Source organism: Acipenser ruthenus, chromosome 37 (genome assembly GCF_902713425.1).
Source record: "Acipenser ruthenus chromosome 37, fAciRut3.2 maternal haplotype, whole genome shotgun sequence".
Lineage (NCBI taxonomy): Eukaryota > Metazoa > Chordata > Actinopteri > Acipenseriformes > Acipenseridae > Acipenser > Acipenser ruthenus.
The window spans coordinates 10,665,363-10,687,589 of record NC_081225.1 but is presented as its reverse complement, the minus strand read 5'-3'; the positions used below and the strand labels follow the sequence as shown (position 1 = coordinate 10,687,589).

The window sequence follows — 22,227 nt, the reverse complement described above, 5'->3', positions numbered from 1 at the left end:
AAAGAAGGTATGTATAGATCCTTTTTTTTTTCCTGTACACCAGCTGAAATAAAAAAAATTACAATTAATAAAGAAATGAAAAATGGAGAGTTTTGGTGTGGTGTGTTTTGTGGGTCTTGTTTGTAAGACAGCCGGGCTCATGTGCATTCCTGGTTATAGAACTTTTATCCTGATCTCTCACCCACAGGAGGGTCAGAGCTTCACCCAACACTGCCCCCGTCACACACACACACACAGGGTGGCTTAACAGCAAGGCTGCCCCTGTCCGCAGTGGGAGTGACGGCTCCACACAGCTGCATGCTGCTGTGCTGAATGGTACCCAGGACATGTGCATTTCAGCATTACAAGAGCCAATCAAATCAGCTGTTCTGAATGGTACCAGCAGGGCACTGTGAGCAGTTCACACAGCAACGTCCACCTTTGCTTTAATACGACTGTGACCATATATTGCACACAGTAACGGGACTGTTAGTTAGAAGGCTCTGTCTGACTGAAGTGTTCTGAAAACATTAGATACCCAGCCTTGCCTAGGCCAAGACGGAAAACACATGTTAATAATGATAATGAGCTCCCAAGAACACAGACCACTCCCAGCAATTAAAACAAAACAGATTACACGAGAGGGGACTCGGGTCAACAATTTAATCAATCATATATCTATCCATGAATATTAACACATCTCAAAATGTACAAAAAAAAAAATAATCTCATTCACACGACAGCCCAAATCCGCCCCTCTCGTTCTTTCTTTCTCTTCCCCTCCATTTTCAGTTGTGAATTCGCTTTGTAGTACAACGCCACTCGGTGGCCAAGCGTTGGAGTTGCAGTTTCTTTCGGAGTGGGGGGTTTCGCGGAGCACGCAGTGCCACCCTCTCAGGGGTCACATGTTCCGAGTGCAGCCTTCGGAGTCGTGCTTGAGAAGGAGGGGAGGGGTGACCCCAGTGCCTCCCCGCTCCACTCCCTTCACTGCCTGTGCTCCAGCAGAGACTCGAAGTCTGGAGAGCAGACCAGCTTGTGTCTGATGTGCCCCAGCACTGTCAGATCCCCTGCCCTGCCGTCCCCAGTGCCCACTGATACCAGCTCCTGTAGAGACGGGACAGACAGGGGTCACCCGTTTCATTGCACTGCACCATGCACACACCTCAAGAGAAATATTAAAACACATCGAGAAAAAAAACACAAAACACGGGAAATACTGAAAACAGTCAATTGGAGAAGTGCCCTGTATAGAGGAAAATATATTATTACATGACAATTTACTGTGAACCGTGAATTACCCAAATCAGTGGAACATCGAGGGATTGCTGTCTGCAATTCAAAGAGGAGTGACGATGCTAAAGACTACTTAAAGCCTTGCAATTGGATTTCTAAGCGTAACTTCACTGCGTGCGTCACTGTAAGGACTCACCTGCAGGAAGGAGCAGGGGGTCCCCATGGCGATGTCCAGCTTCACTTTGCCCAGGACGAGCTGAACGCGACCGGACTTCCTCACCAGCAGCTTCCCCACCTGGCCCTCAGCCAGGTCTGTCAGGGAGCAGGTGTTCTCAGCCTGCAGGGCGTCCTGGGAGACAGGGAGAGCATCAGACACCAGCAAGGACCGGCCTCCTGCTCATTTCAACGGGCGATGTGGAGTATTTTTAAGCAGCCATCCATCTACCTGTTATTTCAATTCTCTCCTTAAAAACGACATATTGTTTTCATAACTTTAAATTACGTTATGCATCAAAGCGAGACGATATCCTACACGTCCAAATTGGTTCGGCTGATCAGAGATATTACTGTGTTTAAATATACGCGTCATCTGTGTGAAAAAAAAGGGTCACCTGGCTCATCTCCTGTTTCACGAGCACCGATTGGCCGTCCTCCGTCTTCACCTCCGTTTTGATTGGCCGCTGGTCCTGGGTGGGCGGCTGCCCCGGGAGGGAGTCTGGAAGCTGCATGAAGACAAGCTCCTCCCCTTTGCACTGGCTCCACCCCTGCAGCAGCTCAGCAAATCCTATCTCAGGGGGGAGGGGAGGGGCCTGGCAGACAGGTTCCGCCTTCTTCACCTCACCATCATCCACAGGCTCCTCCTTCACTGGGGTGTGAAGGCAGACAGGACTGTGTTTACAACCATTATCATTATTATTTATTTCTTAGCGGACGCCCTTATCCAGGGCGACTTACAATTGTTACAAAATATCACATTTCAGAGTATCACATTACAGATAAGAGCAGTTCTAAAGAACAATAAAATCAGTAGCAAATAAGATCACATTCAAATATGAGCAAACAGAGAATATAGTAAATAATTCCCTGTAAGAGCGGGTTTGACAGAGCAGTTCACTTACAGTAAAACTATTTGCTTATATGAGTGAAGTCCAGTATGAGCACGCAGTAAGTACGATGAATGGATGAGAATGATTTCAAACAAGAGCAATTACAAAAAAAACGTGAACACGGACACCTACAAGAGTAAAATCAAGCACAAGACACAGGAGCAGTCATAATTAAGAGCAGTAGTAGAATACGGCGAGGTACAGAGCAGGTCAGTGCGAGGACAAGCTGATGCAAGCATGGAGTGGTTCTTACTGAAGTGACTCGATGTCGGGCTTTCATTTCTTTTGCTAAAACTGAAGAGCAGCTACTGAACAGGTAAAAGCACTAACACAGATTTCAAATAACAATCTATCTGTATATGTGTGGACCAGCATGGTTATTCACACTAACAAAAACTAAAGGATCGTTGTCTAAATTAATTTTTAAAATGTTTTTAACTGGATCAAAATCAACCAAACCTGTTTCTGAAGACCAGCCTTTCTGTTACCTTTGACCAGGGGCGGGTCCAGCTCCATGTCCTCCCCCTCTTGCTCCTCCTCTTCCTTTTTGGGCCCCTCCCCCTTGACCTCCTCTTTAAAGATCCAGCCCGAGACGGCCAGGGGCAGCTGTACCGGACAGCTCCGGAGGTTGCTATGGAGCCGGGGGTCATCGAGGAACTGGACGAACACACAGAGAGACGATGAACAAATGCTCCCACCACTTCTAACGAGACAGTTCAGCACTGATCATTAATGAAACAACCAGAACCCGCTCTCCCGCAGCTTTCTACAGAGCTCAGCTGCTCAGTAACAGCACAGCAAACAAAGCAGGGCTGACCGGAGACTACCGCTATGAAAGCACAGTTAACTGAAGAGAAGCTTCCCAGGGACGTCCGAGCCCTGCTCTCCTTCACCGGACTGCAATGAGTCATTCAGGTGGAGCAGAGTTCAACTCTGAGCATAAATAAACACACGGCTTTGAAAACCTGCAGTGGAACAGTCCTAATGGCTTTGCTGTGGGGTGTTCCTGGGTAATGTTGTTATTTAGCAGACGCCTTTATCCAAGGCGACAGGGTGTGTGAACTATGCATCAGCTGCAGAGTCACTTACAACTACGTCTCACCCAAAAGACGGAGCACAAGGAGCACAAGTGAGTCAGTGGCTGAGGTGGGATTTGAACCGGGGGACCTCCTGGTTACAAGCCCTTTTCTTTAACCACTGGACCACAAAGCCTCCTAGATATGTATCTACAGATAGATAGATAGAGAGATAGATAGACAGATAGATATGAGAGGTTTGCTGTCTTTGAATTCTCTGTTCATCATCATACAGTACAGCCCATGAGAAAAGCATTGTACTGATACACCCCTATCGGACAGGGCAATGCAGGGAGGGAGGCTCAGAGGGCTGGACTCACGTTGTCTCTCTCCAGCATGCGCAGGATCTGCTTGGTCTCCTCCTCCGTCTCCCTCTTCTCCTTCTTGATGTTTATGATGGGGGAGGGGCCCATGCTGGGAGCGTCCATCGCGCCGTCATAGCAACCGCCTGCAGGGGGCGTAACCAGGAGAAAGTTAAAAACACATTCAATAAAACAGTGCAAGCATGCAAACAGAGAGGGGGCCCTCGTCATGATGTAATAATCACACAGCACCTGTAAGGTTTCATATATTTCTATGATACAGAGAGTATGGCAGATAGCAGCCAATGCAATGCAAAAGGTATTTAGGAAGACTAGAAGTGAACGATCAGAGTCTGGGGAAGATTGGTGCAAAGTAAAGAGCAGTTACTGTGCTCACCATGCAGAGTGCGACACAGACAGACTTATCAGCACATGAGGGCCCCCCAATTCTTATGAATGAGGACCCAAAAAAATAACCAGACATTGGGGTTTGGTCCTGTTAGTCCCATATCCAGATACTTAAATCTTTCTACTGACCCCTTCCACCAAAAGAACGGGCATCAAATAAAATTGATTTTATTCCACTGGATTTTTTTTAACAAAGTTCTGCCCGTCGCAGAGATCAGATTCTTTTGGATTTTAATCCGATTCTTTCTGGATTAGTAATCCGATTCTTTCTGGATTATTCCTCTCCGGAGCTGCTCACCCCTCTTCTTCACAGCGGCTTCGGAGGGGCCCTGCTCGAAGATGGAGTGGGACTGGATGACATCCGGACGCCCGCGGCCCCTCCCTCTGCCCCTGCCTCTCCCCCTCCCATCCTGGGGCCTCTGCTCCCTCTCTCTCTCCTTCCGAGAGGTGACCTCGGCCTGTCTGAACACACACACACAGACACTTGAAGACATGGAAGACGGCTTCTAGTGAATGTGTTCCAGTTCTCGCAGCGTTTCTACACCAGATCTTACAGTTGAATGATATGAAAGCACTTACTCCTCTTTGGCTTTCCTGCTGATGATATTTGGAGTGAAGGTTTTCTGCAACACAAGAGGAACAGCAGGGTGCCGTTAATCACAGTACTGTCAGGTCAAGTCGCGTGCTCAAATTATTTTTTGTCTTAAAACATTTGTGCATTTTTCTGATGGTCAAAGACGGGATCATTTCACTACTTATTCCAGAATGGAAAAAAAAAAAGAGACACACTTTAAAATAAGTATTTATCAACTGGAACAAAAGCAGAGACTGCGAGGACAGAGCAGGCGATTGCAGTGGCTTCTGTTCCCTTCCCAACCCATCAGTCCTGTTTCAGGTACAGCTGCGGTCTCACCTTCTTCACTCCTCCCAGGGTGAGGTCTCGGGATCGGATGGCGGGCAGGCGGCTGGGGGGGATGGCAGCTGCGGCTCTTCTGCCCACCAGCCCCCTCCCCCCCGGGGCAGCGGGGCGCACCCCTCCAGCAGAGCCGGGGTCCCCCGAGCTTCCTTCAGACATCTCCGCTCAGCGCCCTGCAAGAGACGCAGCAGAAACGCACACCCTGGGAAACACACACACAGTACAGCGCACAGTTATGGGCTGGTTTAAGACAATGTCTCTGTCTATCGTTAACAACGAAACAGCAGAAAACCCTGCAAGCACATGTAGATAAAACACAAACTACTTAACACTCAGTTTACCTTTTTTTCCAAACAAGCAAAACATGTAAACATTTTCTAAATAAATAAATAAACAACGTGTGTCGGTTTTGGTAAAGTCGTAATAACACTTGGATAGGTTTAACTCCACGAACCTTTTTATTTTTTTCCCCGGAACACAGAGTCGCGCCTGCTTTTCTGGAGGTTGCTCTATCGAGTCCTTCCAAATGCTCAGTTACAGTGTATTTCCTTTCTTAAATTCTGTTTCAAAAGCCATTAACTGAGCCGGTTTCCCTCGGCACTGCACGACTCCAGTGCGGGCCGCAGACATGACACTCGCGGTGTGAACTCGTCACCTTTCACCCTTCAACCCGCTCGGCTCCTCGGCCATGCCTCTGCGGGGCACCAGCGAAGACTGGCGCTTCCATCTTTGTGAGGGGCAGCGGCAGGGCTTCAACGCCACTTTACGACACGCAGCGTGTCAGGTTAAACAAAGGGGGCGTGACCCTGCGCGTCACAAGCTGCGGTGTAGGCGCTGTGATAATGCTGAATGCGTGGCTCACGGCAGCGTTGCTGGAAATCAATGCTTCCACTGGAATGAAGCACACAGGAGGCGGGGTCCTTAGAAAGGGTTCCCTGAACAGCCATGCATTGCACACTGATGGTCGAACTCTGTCCTCCTATCTGTAAAAGTCCATATCATCTTTAATACAGGGTCTAGTTTTAAAAGAGCTAAGTTGGAAGGATTTGAGACTGTATTGAATTAGCTGGCTCGCGGATCCCCAGTACAGCACAGAGTTCTCTACACTATTATTATTATTATTATTATTATTTATTTCTTAGCAGACACCCTTATCCAGGGCGACTTACAATTGTTACAAGATATCACATTATACATTATTTCACATTATACAGATATCACATTATACATTATTTCACATTATTTTACATACAATTACCCATTTATACAGTTGGGTTTTTACTGGAGCAATCTAGGTAAAGTACCTTGCTCAAGGGTACAGCAGCAGTGTCCCCCACCTGGGGATTGAACCCACAACCCTCCGGTCAAGAGTCCAGAGCCCTAACCATTACTCCACACTGCTGCACTAGACTGTATTGAATTAGCTGGTTCTCAGATCCCCAGTACAGCACCGAGTTCCCTATACTAGACTGTATTGAATTAGCTGGCTCTCAGATCCCCAGTACAGCACTGAGTTCTCTATACTAGACTGTATTGAATTAGCTGGCTCTCAGATCACCAGTACAGCACTGAGTTCTCTATACTAGACTGTATTGAATTAGCTGGCTCTCAGATCACCAGTACAGCACTGAGTTCTCTGTACTAGACTGTATTGAATTAGCTGGCTCTCAGTTCCCCAGTACAGCACTGACTTCTCTCTCTATACTGAACACACCTGAGCGAGCTGACAGCTATTCTGTTGTTCTCCTTGTGACTCCAGTCTGCTGTTATCAATGCAGCGCAACAAGGATGCCTTCGGGGAGGGGGGGGGTTGTGATGAATACATGATACTCAAAACTCAATAGGGCAGGCAATACAAATAATGCAAAATTCACACACACACAAAAAAAGCACCGTGCACCGTGTGAATAGGTTATATGGCATTTCGATGAGGAGAAACGGAGAGAGTGGATTGGCTGGACACGGTGGAGGGGGTGGGGGGGGGGGGGGGGGGGGGTCTGTGCTCCTGTGTGTGTGTGTGGAGGGTGATTGGGCTATGCAGCTACAGAAACATTCAAGCAAAGGAATCACATAGACCTGTCTACCCACACAGTTCAGAGAGAGAGAGAGAGGGAGAGAGAGAGAGAGGGAGAGAGAGAGAGAGAGAGAGAGAGAGAGAGAGAGAGAGAGAGAGAGAGAAGCTGTTCTTCCTGAGGGATCGTTCATTTACTGCGGGAAGAACATTAAAAAGACGTCTTTCCATCTCAGCCGGTGTAGGTTGAATTTTGGAGTCTTTCTTCTACGAAACAGAAAGGTAAGCTTTATTAACCTCTTAACCTCTCTGTGGCCAGTGCGGTGCTTTGAAGTGATCCCAGGCTAACCCAGCCCCAAGCAGGCAGCGGCTTTGAGTAGCTCAGTGATTAAAGTGCTGGGCTGCAGTGTGGAAGGCAGTGGGTTTGAGTAGCTCAGTGGTTAGAGTGCTGGGCTGCAGTGTGGAAGGCAGTGGGTTTGAGTAGCTCAGTAGTTGGAGTGCTGGGCTGCAGTGTGGAAGGCAGTGGGTTTGAGTAGCTCAGTGGTTAGAGTGCTGGGCTGCAGTGTGGAAGGCAGTGGGTTTGAGTAGCTCAGTGGTTAGAGTGCTGGGCTGCAGTGTGGAAGGCAGTGGGTTTGAGTAGCTCAGTAGTTGGAGTGCTGGGCTGCAGTGTGGAAGGCAGTGGGTTTGAGTAGCTCAGTGGTTAGAGTGCTGGGCTGCAGCGTGGAAGGCAGTGGGTTTGAGTAGCTCAGTAGTTGGAGTGCTGGGCTGCAGTGTGGAAGGCAGTGGAGTTGAGTAGCTCAGTGGGTAGAGCAGATTCTCCCTCTCAGCACAGTTCCTCTGCATGGTGGCAGTGACAGGTAGCTACATATTCAACAGCAGGTAGTTCTGCAGCGTCGTGTTTTTCATCCGTAAGCTGCACAAGGTCATTTATCTTGCTTGACGTTTCTGGTGCCCTGCTTGTATTGCTTTGGCCTGTTTCAATCTCAAGATTGTAAAGAGTTCACCTTTCTCTCCTCCTCTCTCCACCTTTCCTCACCTCTTACCCCTTCTGTGTCTCACATGTCCCTCCACCTCATTCTCCTCCCTCCCTCTCCCATTTTATCCCACCCACTCACTCCCCTCCCCCTCCCCTCTACCACCCCCTCCCCTCTCCCATTTTATCCCCTCCCCTCTCCCATTTTATCTCCCCCCTCCCCCCCTTCACCTCTCCTCTCCCATTTTATCCCCCCTTCCCTCTCCTCTCCCCTCCCAGCTTTATGATCACAGTTCCTCTGAGCCGTGCTGCTGCAGTGTGACAAGGTGTTTCATTACACTGTGCTCAGAGCGCTGGGTGATAACAGCCTAAGTGAATAAATCTGTCACAGTCCCATGCAAACCCCTCATGTGGAGAGAATACCATCAATAAAGTGGAAGGGTTTCCGTTCAATCAGAAACCACCGCACTGCTTTGTGAGCCTGTGTTACTGCCCAGCTCTCTTGCAACTGGCAGCCAACCTTCCAAACACAGCGGACAACAAAACAGACACACCTGCCATAACACGGTCAGCATGGTCTACATCCGCGATTCATGTTTCAGTTGTTCTGCAGGAAAGCACCTGCCAACCGAACTCCCCCCCTGCAATGTTATCAGCAGCTGCTCTATATCCATTCCCAGAGCCCAGCTGACCACCACTCCCTCCGGTTCTCTTGCAGAGAGCACAATGGAGTTCCTCTCCCGACCTCACAGCATCCGCATCTCGGAGGTGACGTGCGACTCCTTTAGGATCGGCTGGGCGGCTGAGCCGGGGGACGCTGGGAGGGTGACGCACTACTTCATCGACCTCAGCAGGAAGGAGGCGCGAGACCCCAACCGCTTCAAACACAAGGTCAGTCAGAGAACACTCTCTTCCACTTCACTCTCTGTACCTCAGGACCTACTCTGCACTACAGCCGAGGCTAAAGCCTTTCCTGTGCTGTCCAAGGGGCAACGGAAGCACAAGACAGCAACTTGTGGCATTGCAATGGCTTGAACACACAATACACGCTGCTGGGAATATAAAGCAGACTCTGATACTGATGTGATACAGCCATCTGAAATCTCTTAGTATCAGACAGTTTCAGCATTCTTATTTAACTAGATATTATAAAAGCATATCTATACAGTACAGGGTACTATGTAAGATACCAGCACTTTTGCACCCCAGAAAGCCCACTCCTGACAAAGTCACTCTGCTCTGTCATGGAGTGGGTTGCAGCCTGTACCATATTCTCTGTGCAGTACAGTGAGGGGGAATGGGAGATCCTCATAAAACAGCACATTCTCACTTAGACGTAGTTAAATACCTGTTTAAATGGTTCAGCAGGAGAGGAGGGGGCTTCTCTTGAAACGCCAGCTGAGGGTTCAGTACAAACCCCAGCTAGATCCTGCGGGGATGGAAAGAAGCCTCCCATTGCACAGCAGTCCGATCCGTTCCTGATTTTACTGTGAGTTTAATAAGACACGCCTGAGCTCCCAATGCACAGGCTTGTACTAAAACCCGGAACGGGGCCAATCTGCTGTGCAGTAAGAGTCTCCATCCCTAGAGTCAAAAGCACAAAACGGGTGATAAAAATCCCGACCTTTTTAAGTGTCGATTCAGCACACCGGCTCTCTCCATCAATCACTGCGCTCAATATTCAGCTCCTCTGCCTGAGATCGAAGCCGTTTCTCCAGGCGTGTGAGCCGTGACCGGCTGCAGAGGTCGATGGCTTCTGTTTTACAGAGAGGAGCCCGATCTCACCGACCCGCAGAGCTGCAGGAACACCAGAACAAACATTGCCCCTGGAACTCCTCCTCAAGGGCTTCAGAAGGTTGGGGCTGGAAGATATTTAGGAAACACATTTCTTTTAGTATTACTAAAGCAATAGAGGCCTCTGGTCTGCACTGTCCTTCTGCAGTTTCCCTGCCAAGCTTTACCCAGGGTTTACTATGCAATTAGCATCATTTACCAGACTTTTTAACTATGCTTCACTATACTCCTCTGTGCTCTACCATGCTTTCACTGTGCATTAGTACACTTTGTGGTGCTTTTACAATAATACACTTGGTAAAGCAAAAGCAGCAGCTAGTTCTTCGGGCTGTGACTCGCTCTACAGAATTGAATTTGTGTCTGAGTGCAGTTTTGCTCCTGCAAGGGATATATCTCGTGTTTCCGTGGTTACGGGGCCTTCAGAACAAGTGCAATTACTAAGCCTATTACTGAGGCTTGTTCCTGAAGCGCGAGGCTAATTTATTTCTTAAGAACTCTTCTTGTCTAAACAGAGACATTATTCAGCTCATGAATCACCTTCACAAATCAATTGTTCCTATTTAACACTGGAAGGCAAGCAGATAGAAAATTCAGCCTTGGTCCTTAGCAACCCCGAGAGAACAGTGACTGCCCCTTAGCAACGGCCCTGCTGTCCTTGCTTGTGGTTTATCATTTGCAATAGGATATAAAATCGAAACTGCCACTGAATTTGATATTGCCTCCTAATTCAACCATTTCACCCAATCAATATCGTCTTATATTATCCCACTCTCAGTTCAGTGGCGATGCCCCTCTGTGTGTCGCACCTACAGCTTTACACACACCTGGAGAATCTCTTAACCAATCCTGATGAAACCTGGTTGGGACCGTCTTTCGTTACTGATCAGAATCAGAGGGTATCCCTCTTGTTGTGTGCAGGACGTCCCGACGAAGCTGGTGACGAAGGCGGTGCCCCTGCCCATGACGGTGCGCGGTCACTGGTTCCTGAGCCCGCGCACCGAGTACAGCGTGGCCGTGCAGACAGCGGTCAAGCAGCCGGACGGAGAGTACCTGGTGTCCGAATGGAGCGAGGTCACAGAGTTCTGTACCGGAGGTGAGGGACAGAGACAGACACCCCCACCCTTACCCCAGTTAACAAATCAACTGAAGGCACCCCTGCAGAGCTCCTCGTTTTAATAGAAAATCATTCTACCTTTCATCAAATAACCGTCAGCTAATAAAAGTGTGCCTCTCTCTCTCTCCCTCCCTCCCTCATCTCTCACTCTCATCTCTCCCTCTCCATCTCTCCCTCTCTCATCTCAATCTCACATCTCTCCCTCTCTCCCCCTCTCCCTCATCTTTCTCTCTCTCACATCTCTCTCTCTCATGTCCCTCACATCTCTCCCTCATCTCTCCCTCTCTCATCTCTCTCACATCTCTACTTCTCTCCTCTCTCCCTCTCTCCCCCTCTCCCTCATCTCTCCTCGCTCCCTCTCTCCCCCATCTCTCCTCGCTCCCTCTCTCCCCCTCATCTCTCCCTCTCTCATCTCTCTCACATCTCTACTTCTCTCCTCTCTCCCTCTCTCCCCCTCTCCCTCATCTCTCCTCGCTCCCTCTCTCCCCCATCTCTCCTCGCTCCCTCTCTCCCCCTCATCTCTCCCTCTCTCATCTCCCTCACATCTCTCTCCCTCTCCAGATTACTCCAGAGCTCACCTGCAGCAGCTCCAGCTCAAGGCTGGCTCCATCGCGGGGAGGCTGCGTCCATTCAGTGTGTTCTACCGGAACCAGAACCACGAGTATTTCCAGCACGTCAGGTACCGACCCGGGAAACGCATTTTTCAATTTGGGTCAGTTTTTTTTCGTTAAGTATATGGAAAAATCCAAAGGGGTATGTAATCAATATGTTTATTCAGCGGGGTTTCCATTCGACTTCATGTTAATTAATGAATTCCCTCTCTATGGGGTGCGACATTTGCCCGTCGCTGTAGATGCATGTGAAGCGCGGGGTAGCTGGTAACTGCCTCCCTGCCTCCCTCCCTCCAGGCTGCAGTGTGGAGGTGTGATGCCCCCGGTGCTGAAGGACAGCAGCGGCAGCGTGGGCTCTCCCATCAACGGGGCGCTGAGCGGGGTCTTCTTCAGCTGCAACACGGAGTTCGACACGGGGCTGCCCCCCAACGACTCCCCCTACGGGGCCGCGCGCTTCCAGATCCCAGCCGGCCGGCTCTTCAGCCCTGACACGCGTCTCTACTTCGCTGATTTCTACTGCATGTACACTCCCTACCACTATGTGGTTCTGGTGCTGGCCCCGAGCGGCTCCCAGGGGGACTGCTTCTGCCAGGACCGCCTCCCCGAGCTCGACCCCGCCCACAACCCCTTCCTGACCCGCACCCAGCAGGAAGGGGCGGAGCCGGTGTACAGCCACGCCCACGACGTGATCCTGGAGGTTGTGTTCGCGGCGCCCGTGGCTCTGGCCCACGGCATGCTGGGAGAGATCAGCGGGCACATGCTGATGAGTCAGACGACCGCCAACGCCAAGAAGGACCCGAGCTGCAAGACCTGCAACATCAGCGTGGGCCGCTGAGCATGCTGGGAGTCACGTCAACTAGCTGCCCCATGTTGATCAAACACTCGTTATAGTTTAATAATTAGCGTTTTATTTCCTTACAGAAATGCTCAGTGGAGTAACCAGCTTTGTCAAACACAGGGGGCTGTGTCTGTGTTGCTGGTTGTGTTTCAGTAATATAAAGACACAGCTCTGAAGCCATTGAAAATCCTCTTACCTCTCATTCTCTGTGTTGGGTCATCACCGCTCCACTGATCATTGTCGAGATGAACTTGTGCTTTATTATACTCACTTCATCTCCGATTCAGGCTTGGAAGCAACCTACAGTCGCGGCCAATAGTTTTGCATCACCTAGAATTGTAGGATTGAGCAGCGTGGAGTAGTGGTTAGGGCTCTGGACTCTTGACCGGAGGGTTGTGGGTTCAATCCCAGGTGGGGGACACTGCTGCTGTACCCTTGAGCAAGGTACTTTACCTAGATTGCTCCAGTAAAAACCCAACTGTATAAATGGGTAATTGTATGTAAAAATAACGTGATAGTTTGTAACAATTGTAAGTCGCCCTGGATAAGGGCGTCTGCTAAGAAATAAATAATAATAATATACATGTACATAATTTAGATATTTTATTTAACATCATGCAATCAAATAAACTACAAAATGATATCGCAAAAGTCTAACCGAAAGCCACAATAGCAGTACAGTATTTCATGTTAGATTTCGAAATGTCACATTTATGGAAAACTCCAAAGCGGTGTGTAATTCAATATGTTAACATTATTCAGGAGGTTTCATTCGACTTTATGAAGCAAAATCAGTTAATTCTATAAGGTGATGCTAAACGTTTGGCCAAGGCTGTAGTGTTAAAACTATAATCAAACATTATAGCAAAATATATAACACTTCAACTCTACAATAATCAAGAAAATTGAGGTAGTGAAAGTGAAGTTTGATAAGCTGCCAGCCCCCCTCAGTAATGTTTCACACTCCAGTGTATTGAAGTCCTGTTACACAGAAAATAACCAAGTGCCTGCTGGTGTTTGCATCTTCAGATCATCTAGTCTTCAGCAGGGTAGTGATTTGTGTTTCTCTGTATTTCACAGCTGCATGTACAGTACTGTGTTCAATGACCCAATGACTGTCCTACAGTGCAGATCACTTACATTTCACTGTCTGTCCTGCTGCTAGAAACATGCGAGGCGCGCGCAGAGCGAACATAAACGTTTTCAGCTTGTCTGCTTTTTATTCTGTGTCTGAAACTGTGAATGTGAACTCTGCGGGGTAAGAGAAGCTGTCTCATCGAGACGTAGAGCATATGCATTATAAAGTACAGCACAGGTAACACAGCACACTTACACATGCAGCGACTGCATTCGAGCGATCCGAGCTGCAGAGTGGAGTCTGCACTGGCCCGCAAAACCACAGAAGAGGGTTGGGCAGAGGTTCAGCCGAAGCACTGAATGTAAATTGTGCCTTTTTCTAGATGAAGTCAATGCAAAAGATCACTGATCCTTTCGCTAAACTTTCTGGCAGGATTCTGAATTTCTGAAGGACATTTGAAAACACTTCCCCTTTCTCTGCACCAGGGGGTGCTGTGGCATTGCTTGAAATCTCTTGGCAGACAGCGTGCCAGCGTATCAGGACCGCTGTGCTGTATCTGCTCTCAAGCCATTGTAATGCTGTGGCCTTCTGATGGTTCTGCAGGGTTCTCAGTTCATCTGGTACTAAATGCTCCTGGAGAACGCAATCTTGGAACAGCATGCGCTGCTGAACAGAGGAAGAGATTTCAGGTCGCTGGGGAACTGAAAAGCAATTTTACAATGCGACAGTGACTTTAAGGTCAGGATTAGGTTTCTGTGTAAAAGCACTGGGATTACAACGGGATCGCAGTGAATGAATTCAGACAATCAGGGCACGTCTGGAAGGCGATCTCACGTTTGAGGGGTGAGGGAGTGTATGGAGACACCCGTGACCTCACCCTGTCTGAGAGGGAGAGTAATCCCATTGGTTTAAACCCGATTGAAAATAAACCCCTGAACACCAACAGGGATTAGACACTCACTGGACTGTCTGGACATCAGAGTGCAGAGCTGAGGGCACAGATTATATTCTTTTAATTACAGAGGATTCTCACTCACACACGCTCAGACCCAAGTGATCTTCAATGGCATCGCAGACAGTGGCATTACAATGGCAGTGCAGACAGATAGGGGCACTGCAATATTATTTGTTTATTTAGCAGACGCCTTTATCCAAGGCGACTTACAGAGACTAGGGTGTGTGAACTATGCATCAGCTGCAGAGTCACTTACAACTACGTCTCACCTGAAAGACGGAGCACAAGGAGGTTAATTGACTTGCTCAGGGTCACACAATGTGTCAGTGGCTGAGGTGGTATTTGAACCGGGGACCTCCTGGTTACAAGCCCTTTTCTTTAACCACTGGACCACACAGCCTCCTAGCAATGCAGACAGACATGGGCACTGCAGTGGCAATGCAGACAGACAGGGGCACTGCAATGGGAATGCAGACAGACAGGGGCTTAGCCTAGTTCATGACAGTTTAATTTTATAATTGTTAATATAAAACGGTATCATTACCTTTTAACAGGTACAGAACAATAATGAGACCTTCTGATCTTTTTGTTTGCATTCTGAATTAAAGGGATTTGATCATTTTTAATGTGAAAGTCCAAGCAGCAGTGGAAGAACCAATCGATCGCCTTGACAAGGCTCCTCTGTCCAATAAGAAGACAGGAAACGCATCGGTAAACCCTCGGACAGCCCTGCTTCAAGGACACGGTGAGCAGCCAGCGCATGCAACACAGGAAGGAGGAGGCGGACAGGAAAAAGAGCCTGTCGCCTTGTGACAGTGCAGACAGAAATACATGCAGGAGTGATAAGGAGCTGATCGGAGGTATTAGAGACACAGAGCTCCCCGTCTCCGTGCTGCCTCCAGGATCTGGGAAGCTGAGAGGCTTTATCTTCTGGGACGCAGAGAGGATTAGCGGAGACACCCGCTCAGAATTCGTGACCCGCACCCCCCGCGTGTAGGACAAATAGAAGTGTGTGTTTAGAAGACTATATAATAAATAAAACACTTCCGTTTCTTTGGCATCACTAAATGCGAACGTCACCCTTCTGTGCAGCTGTTGATGGATGAACTTTCCAAGGACTTCTGAAGCTAGAAACTTTATTTTTGAGTGACCAATTATTTTTATAATTTATTTCTTAGCAGACGCCCTTATCCAGGGCGACTTACAATTGTTACAAGATATCACATTATTTTTACATACAATTACACATTTATACAGTTGGGTTTTTACTGGAGCAATGTAGGTAAAGTACCTTGCTCAAGGGTACAGCAGCAGAGTCCCCCACCTGGGATTGAACCCACGACCCTCCGGTCAAGAGTCCAGAGCCCCATTAACTGGATTCAGGGACCCCCTCAATCCGTTTTACTTGATCACACACAAAGCTTAGGATTTTTCAACACATTTATTGATAAAGTTTCTGTAAAATGTGAAACAATCATTAACATTGTCAATATTGCAACTTATCCCCTAGTTATTGCACAGCAGGCTTATTTTTTTAAAAATCTCATTCACAAATCTCCACACTGGCCTAAAAGTAAAAAAAAAAGTATTCAAAACTTTATTTATTTTAAATTAAAAGTCAAAAAGGTCCTGTTCCCATAGCTGGAAGATTAACACAAAAAAAAAAGAGGTTTACAGGACCCCTGTCGAAATGCTGATTATTCCCCAAATCGTCCCACTCACACAATCCATTCAACAATACTGCTAGACCGAGCTGGGGGTTGCTGAAGTACAGGAATTGCCAGCAAAGTGGTTATAAATAACATATGCCAATTTGCCTCAACAAAAGGCATTATAGAATTTGGGAGTCGCTACTTACACTTTTAATACAGTATACTGTTTTCTTCATTTATAGTACATTCTTGTATAGTTCGAAGGCCAGTCATCCTCGACGAGATCATCTAGTGTCATTTAAAATAAAAAAAATAAGACAGCCCCCCAATATAAATCTGCATGAACACTAAAACCCCAATAGGATGATCTTCTGTTAAAATGTACAAAATTATAAAGACTTCTGCTACACCCTCCCCCACCGACTCCTTTAAAAATATATATACTGTCAGTGTTTAGTGGGTGGGTGGAGCCAGGTAAAACAGCAGCACAAGAAACTAAACAAGGCAGGTTTGTAAGGCAACCTTCTTCATGAAGACCCACATGCTCTTCCTGCATGCGTCTACCAGTACGGTGCCACCTTCTCAAGCCTCCCCCAGCTCTGGAACCGAGAGAAAAACAGTTCCGCAGCAGCCCTGGGGCTGGAGAGGGGCTCCAGCTCGGAGAGCTTGTCCAGGGGCTTGCAGGGCAGCCTCGGGGGAGGGGGAGGGGGAGGGGGAGGCAAAGAGGGGGCGGGGGGCTGCTCGTCTCCCGTGCAGAAGACCCTGAAGTTCATGCCCTCGTTGTTGTCCCACGCAGTGTGGGGGCCGGAGCAGAAGGACACGCAGAACTCCATGCGCTCCCGGGGGTCCGGGTGTTCAGGGAGGGGGATGTCGAAGGCGAAGCTGTCGCTGTCGGCCCCCCCGTAGGTCTGGTGCATGTAGGAGCAGGGCAGGTCCCGGTGGCTGTGCCAGGAGTCGAAGGTGATGCGGACGCGGACCTCCTTGTGGAAGCCCACGTTCTTCACCCGGACGGTGCCGCTGAGGGAGCGCTCGTTGACGGAGCAGTTCTCCAGGCGCACCAGGTTGCGCTGGAGCTGGTCGCGGAAGGCCAGGTAGTCGACGGAGGGCTGAGGGAACCCCAGACTGAACCTGCTTCCCTGGCGCTCCTGGAGCCCGGGGCTCTGTGCCCTGCCCCTCCACCTCCTCCTCGCCTGCCCGATCTGCTGCTCCAGACGCAGGTCCAGGCAGCCGCCCTCGCGCTCGGAGAAGAAGCGCACGGCCGTCAGGGACAGCCCCTTGGAGTCAGCGAAGACCACGCGCTTCTTCTTGGTGCTGGTGCCGTCGCCCCCGATGCCGCTGTGGGGCTCCATCCACTCCCCGGGCTGCTGGCTGCCGGCCTTGGGGATGAGGCACGGCCGCAGGGGCTTGAGAGAGGGGACCCCCGCCGAACGCAGCTCCTCGTAGGAGCTCAGGAAGCAGCAGAGGGGAGGAGGAGGGCTCAGGCAGAGGCGCATGGTCAGCTCTCTCTGCGTCATCGGCGAGGAGACCGGGGGGCCACCAAACACAACTCTGAGGACAGATTGAGGAACAGCGTTGGAGCTTTAAAAACACATCAACCTGTTTGATTCAAGCTAGAACCTTGTTGTACCAGGTACAGTAGAATTTAAGATTGAGGGTACCCCAGTTTGAATCAAACTTCCAGAAAGGGGTGGCAGATTAAATGAGATGGGAAGAGGCAATTATTCAGGCAGTACCTGTGCATTGCTCTAGCTAACCAACATTCCTCCCATTGCAGAGCAGTTAAGAGTCAGTCCGGGTTTTAGATAATTTGCGACTGTCTAAACCTACACACAACTTAAATAAATAATACATTTTATTTATTATAAACAAAAACACATTTTGATAGCAATGGTGCCATTCTGTCATGTGGTATAGAAGTGGGGTAGTTTCCCCACTGGAAACAATTCAGGGTTAGAAATTATAAAGGGGGCAGAAGGAGGGGGTAATTGGTTCTCTTAAAGCCTGACAAGGAACATTTGCAAATTGAACAGCTTATCTAAAGTTCTTTAGGGAGAGGAAGTGCTCTACACTCAGGAGGAAGCTACAGAACGCTCTTTATAGAAGGGGCTGGGGGGGCAAACTCGCTGACCTGAATTAACCCTTTCTGAAGCACTCATCTCCTGTTTGCACTACGCATGAGGGCAGGAAGCCCGTTCTAACTGCAACAAGGAGACTGTGTGCAGAAGACAAGGGACGTGTTTGTCAGAGTTGACTACGAAGAGGAGCCTTACGAAGGAGCGGGAACCAGCTGAAGCAGAATCTAAAAAGAAGCTGAAATTAAACAGCACCGCAGGATCACAGTATTGAGATCATTCTGCATGCCTGTTAACTGGACTCATTAACAAGGGAGGCGTAATTCTGCAGCAATGACTAGAAACTACAGGCAAGGAAACGTTAGATTGCAGTGTTTAACAGCAGCAATTAGAGATTGAGTTTAAGAAAATAAATCAGATAAAAAGCCAGGGGAGTTATTAACTCTGTAGGAGCACGCTTCTCAAACAATCCTGTAGAAATTCATTTTAAATTATCCAATGTCCCAAATTTAAAAGGTGGAGGATGCCAAGTTAATTTTTAATTCACATCACACTCAGCGTGTTTGTGGGTCACTCTGTATATATGCCATCCACTACAATCTGTATTGCCTATCTATTAAACTGCAAGTATTTTTGCACTAAATGCTTTAACTTTAGATCGAGGAAGGCGCTTTTAACTCCTTGATACCCAAAAAGGACTGCGCCGTAGGGTCTGTACTGTGGGTGCATCTCCCAATTGCTGTGTTTTAGATGACCCCCTTCCCCCACCCCCGAGGGCTGTAACACGTCACTTAACACCAACGTGTTGCCCGGCAACACACTGGTGTTAAGCAAGCTGCGTTTAATTGCGTTATTTATTAGGCGTTAATGCGAGTCCCTCGATGCGTAATGCGATACAGCAACGTGACCCGGCTGCGTCACCACAAACTACACGCATTTCAAACAACGTGCTGCTTGAATCCCACCATCTATCGCGGAGAGACCAGTCCAAACCTACACGCAAAACCAGCAGCGGATTTAAAACTACATTGACTTCCGAGGTCCTGTGGATTGGTTACGCGTGTACTTACCTTGTGGCGCTCATAGCTGCGGGTATTTCTGAAGGGAAGCAGGGTACTCTTGAATGAGGCTAGGACATGTGCGCTGTTAAAAACATAAACAGGACAATGTTACAGGACAGGGGTTCAACTCACGAAGACACTTATTTGTTTAGTTTATTATAAATAGCTAACGTTTTCGTTGAATCCCTTAAAACTAAGCAGACGAAACCAAACTGATATACTGGTATGCAAGCGACCCCCTCTCCCTAACACCAAACCCAGGACAGTACTGTAATGTTACAGTGTTGAACTTGTACAACAGGTTATCGCGAGTAGAACTTAAACATTTCTTTTTTTAAAAAAGTAACTTTTGTAACAAAACAATAAAGAAACGCTACTTACTCTCCGTGAACAGTAACTCTCTGTTCTCCATAAGTATGATAAAGACGCCTGTTCAGCAATTTAACTTAGTGGATTTATATGATTAACATTTTACTGTTTACAGCACTAGCCCAGAAACTAGTTTTGTAAACCGTGGTTTCTAACGCTTTTCACGTCTCCCGTTTGCACTCCCCCGAGCTGAATCAAAACGCCGGCGTGAGAATGAAAGCCCGATTGTTCATTCGCTCCTCTTAATAGTTTTTGAAGGTGCCTCTCAGCTGGGGGGATCTGTTCACGTGTAACTCCCCTCTCCGCCAATCAGCGGCTCCCTCTGCCGGGACTCTGGCCAATGAAGGCGGCCCGACCTGCGGCTCAGTGGAGTGATCGGAGAGTGGTCTGCCCTGGACTGGAGAGACACCTGAGGAGTATTATGGGCTGGGGGGCAAAATGATTTGAGTGACAGACGCATGTGAGAAAACTGAACCAGTTTACTCAAGTGAATTAAATCAACAGGCATTTTAACACTAGGCGATTGTTTTAGGAGAAATTCAACAAATCAATGCAAACACACACAGTCACAGACAGTGCCGTGGTTCTGTATTGAGAGGCAATGTCTCTGAATGGGCTGAATGGCCTCCTCTCGTTTGTAAACTTTCTTATGTCTCGAGTCATTACTTGCCAGTGGCGTCACATATTTCAATGTTGCTCACAGTGGAAGGCTCACAGTGTAATGCTTTTGCTTGTGAAACACAATAAAAAGTATACGTTTATATATTCAGTATACACTTATTGCCCAAGATCTTTCACCTTCATATTTTGGTATCACAATGGTGTGACCTTACAATCCACACTCATAATCCACGGTACCCTATCGGCACCAGACAGTGTGCTGCCCTATCAGGACCGCTGCACTGTGCGGTTTCTGATCCCAATGCGTTGCGTTTCCATTGCTGGTAATATCTGTAAATGTTTAGCCTGCCAGGGTAAACACACACGTCCTGAAATGGGAATGCTGAAAGAACGAACGAGATTACTCAATCCACTGTCTGCATGAGGTCAAGCAGAGACCGTACTGCGTGCCTTTATAGCTCTGGAGATTTCAAAGCCGCTTGGTCGTTTATCCTCGCAGGGATGAAGGGCGATTGCGCGTTGAGTTAAAAGATAAACACGATTTCGTCTGACACTCGCTGCTGCTGTATTATTAGTGGATCAAGTCGTTCATCTACACAGATTAGTGCACTCGCAGTAAGTTTTAAGACACAAGCCTCCTTCACCTGGTATTGCTTGTGTTGGTCTAGCTTCCTTTGTTACAGTGGTATAAACACACCATTCACACTGCTAACTAACCCCCAGCCCTACACTCCCCTTGCATTGGGGTCCTGCACTGAACCTCTGCGTCTCCCTCTTCAAAGTACAGCCTCTTTCCAGTACGCTTGCGGCAGGCTTGTGAGAACATGCATGAGCTTCATGAGACTTGTTTGAGGAACGGGTGGAGAGGACTACACAAGGAATTGAGCGGTGGATCAAACGGTTTCTTCTTAAAATGCATTTGAGAGTGACTTACAAATCCCCTTCACTCTCCTCTTCCTCGTGAAGACACGTCTTTGAGCGGGCGTGGCAGAGAGCGGCGACGGTCACAGAGGCAACACGTTTTCTTAAACTTCTTTAAAGACTTATTTTAAAGTGGCTTTTAATTGTATCTAAGTGTACTTTTTCTTTTTGTTTGTTTAAATCGTGTAAAGCGCCTTGGGATACTTGCTATGAAAGGCGCTCTATAAATAAAACGTTGTTGTTGTTGTAGGTTTGAAACTCAGCAAGCAGAGGGCGCACTTTCATGAACGAAAAACAAAACAGACTAAACGAAATGATAACCTGATCAACGAGCCTTGGAGCAAGACTATGAATCTCCGATAATTAGTATTCTTTCATTTGAAGTGTATTTATTTACAGCAATCTGAAGAAAACCGTTTCCCAATTTTTGTATTACATTTTCCAGTGTGGAAAAAAAAAAAAAAAATTATGCTTTTTTTCATACAATCTTCCACCAAAGCAACATATAATGCAATCTTCAAACCTTGTGATTGCATCCTGAAGAAAAACCTCAGACATTTCCAACCTAATAAAAATGCAACGGGGCTTGCATCTGCGTGTTCTGTCAATGTATCAGATGGACTGGCTAGTGTAACACTACCCCTCAAGGGGAACTGGCTCTGTGGAACGTAGCCCACACTCATTCACACACTGAAACATGCTCTTAGGCTCCAACGAGAGACAGTGAAGGAATGTGATGCACTCTTTGCCCTGTCTGTCAAGACTCAATAAACTCACTGAACTCTTTGCACGGACTGCTCCCACTTCAGCCAGACACACACACTCTCAACGCAAGCATTAGCTGTGGGGAACGCTGCAGTCTCTTTCACTGTAGCCACTGAGCAGAGCAAACTGACATTAACCACAGAAACCATCATGAGAGTACGGACAGTGAGAGCCCCAACCCTGCCCAGGCTTAAACATGACCTCGCACGCATTTACACACACAGCCTTTTAATACTGCAGAAATGACACTAAGACAGGAAATCAGCCTCCTTTTAGATTTTCTAAATAGCTGAACTTGAACCCAGGCATATGTTTGCAAGCCCAATAACAAACCCGTCACATTTAATCCAGACACTGAACTCCAACACTCCC

At 48.0% G+C, this 22,227-nt stretch overlaps 3 protein-coding genes across 3 annotated transcripts; 1 reads left to right on the top strand and 2 right to left on the bottom strand.

Moving 5' to 3' along the window:
- Positions 1–628: 628 nt before the first annotated feature.
- LOC131706785 (DNA-directed RNA polymerase III subunit RPC4-like) lies at positions 629–5,712 on the bottom strand. Its single transcript, XM_059008521.1, has 9 exons — positions 5,475–5,712; positions 5,018–5,222; positions 4,684–4,727; positions 4,403–4,566; positions 3,715–3,842; positions 2,807–2,975; positions 1,824–2,077; positions 1,409–1,561; positions 629–1,083 (listed from the first exon to the last, which is right to left on the bottom strand). The coding sequence occupies exons 2-9, from the start codon at positions 5,177–5,179 to the stop codon at positions 964–966; spliced, it is 1,194 nt and encodes a 397-aa protein (XP_058864504.1). The 5' UTR covers positions 5,180–5,222; positions 5,475–5,712; the 3' UTR covers positions 629–963.
- A 1,387-nt stretch (positions 5,713–7,099) lies between these two features.
- LOC117397950 (phytanoyl-CoA hydroxylase-interacting protein) lies at positions 7,100–13,610 on the top strand. The gene is made up of 5 exons (XM_059008757.1): positions 7,100–7,313; positions 8,723–8,895; positions 10,717–10,891; positions 11,474–11,591; positions 11,821–13,610. The coding sequence occupies exons 2-5, from the start codon at positions 8,731–8,733 to the stop codon at positions 12,356–12,358; spliced, it is 996 nt and encodes a 331-aa protein (XP_058864740.1). The 5' UTR covers positions 7,100–7,313; positions 8,723–8,730; the 3' UTR covers positions 12,359–13,610.
- A 1,903-nt stretch (positions 13,611–15,513) lies between these two features.
- On the bottom strand, positions 15,514–19,943 carry LOC117397788 (protein phosphatase 1 regulatory subunit 3C-B-like). The gene is made up of 3 exons (XM_033996644.3): positions 19,561–19,943; positions 19,189–19,261; positions 15,514–17,594 (listed from the first exon to the last, which is right to left on the bottom strand). Exons 2-3 carry the CDS (start codon positions 19,200–19,202, stop codon positions 16,607–16,609), a joined length of 1,002 nt encoding a protein of 333 aa, XP_033852535.3. The 5' UTR covers positions 19,203–19,261; positions 19,561–19,943; the 3' UTR covers positions 15,514–16,606.
- Positions 19,944–22,227: the final 2,284 nt, after the last annotated feature.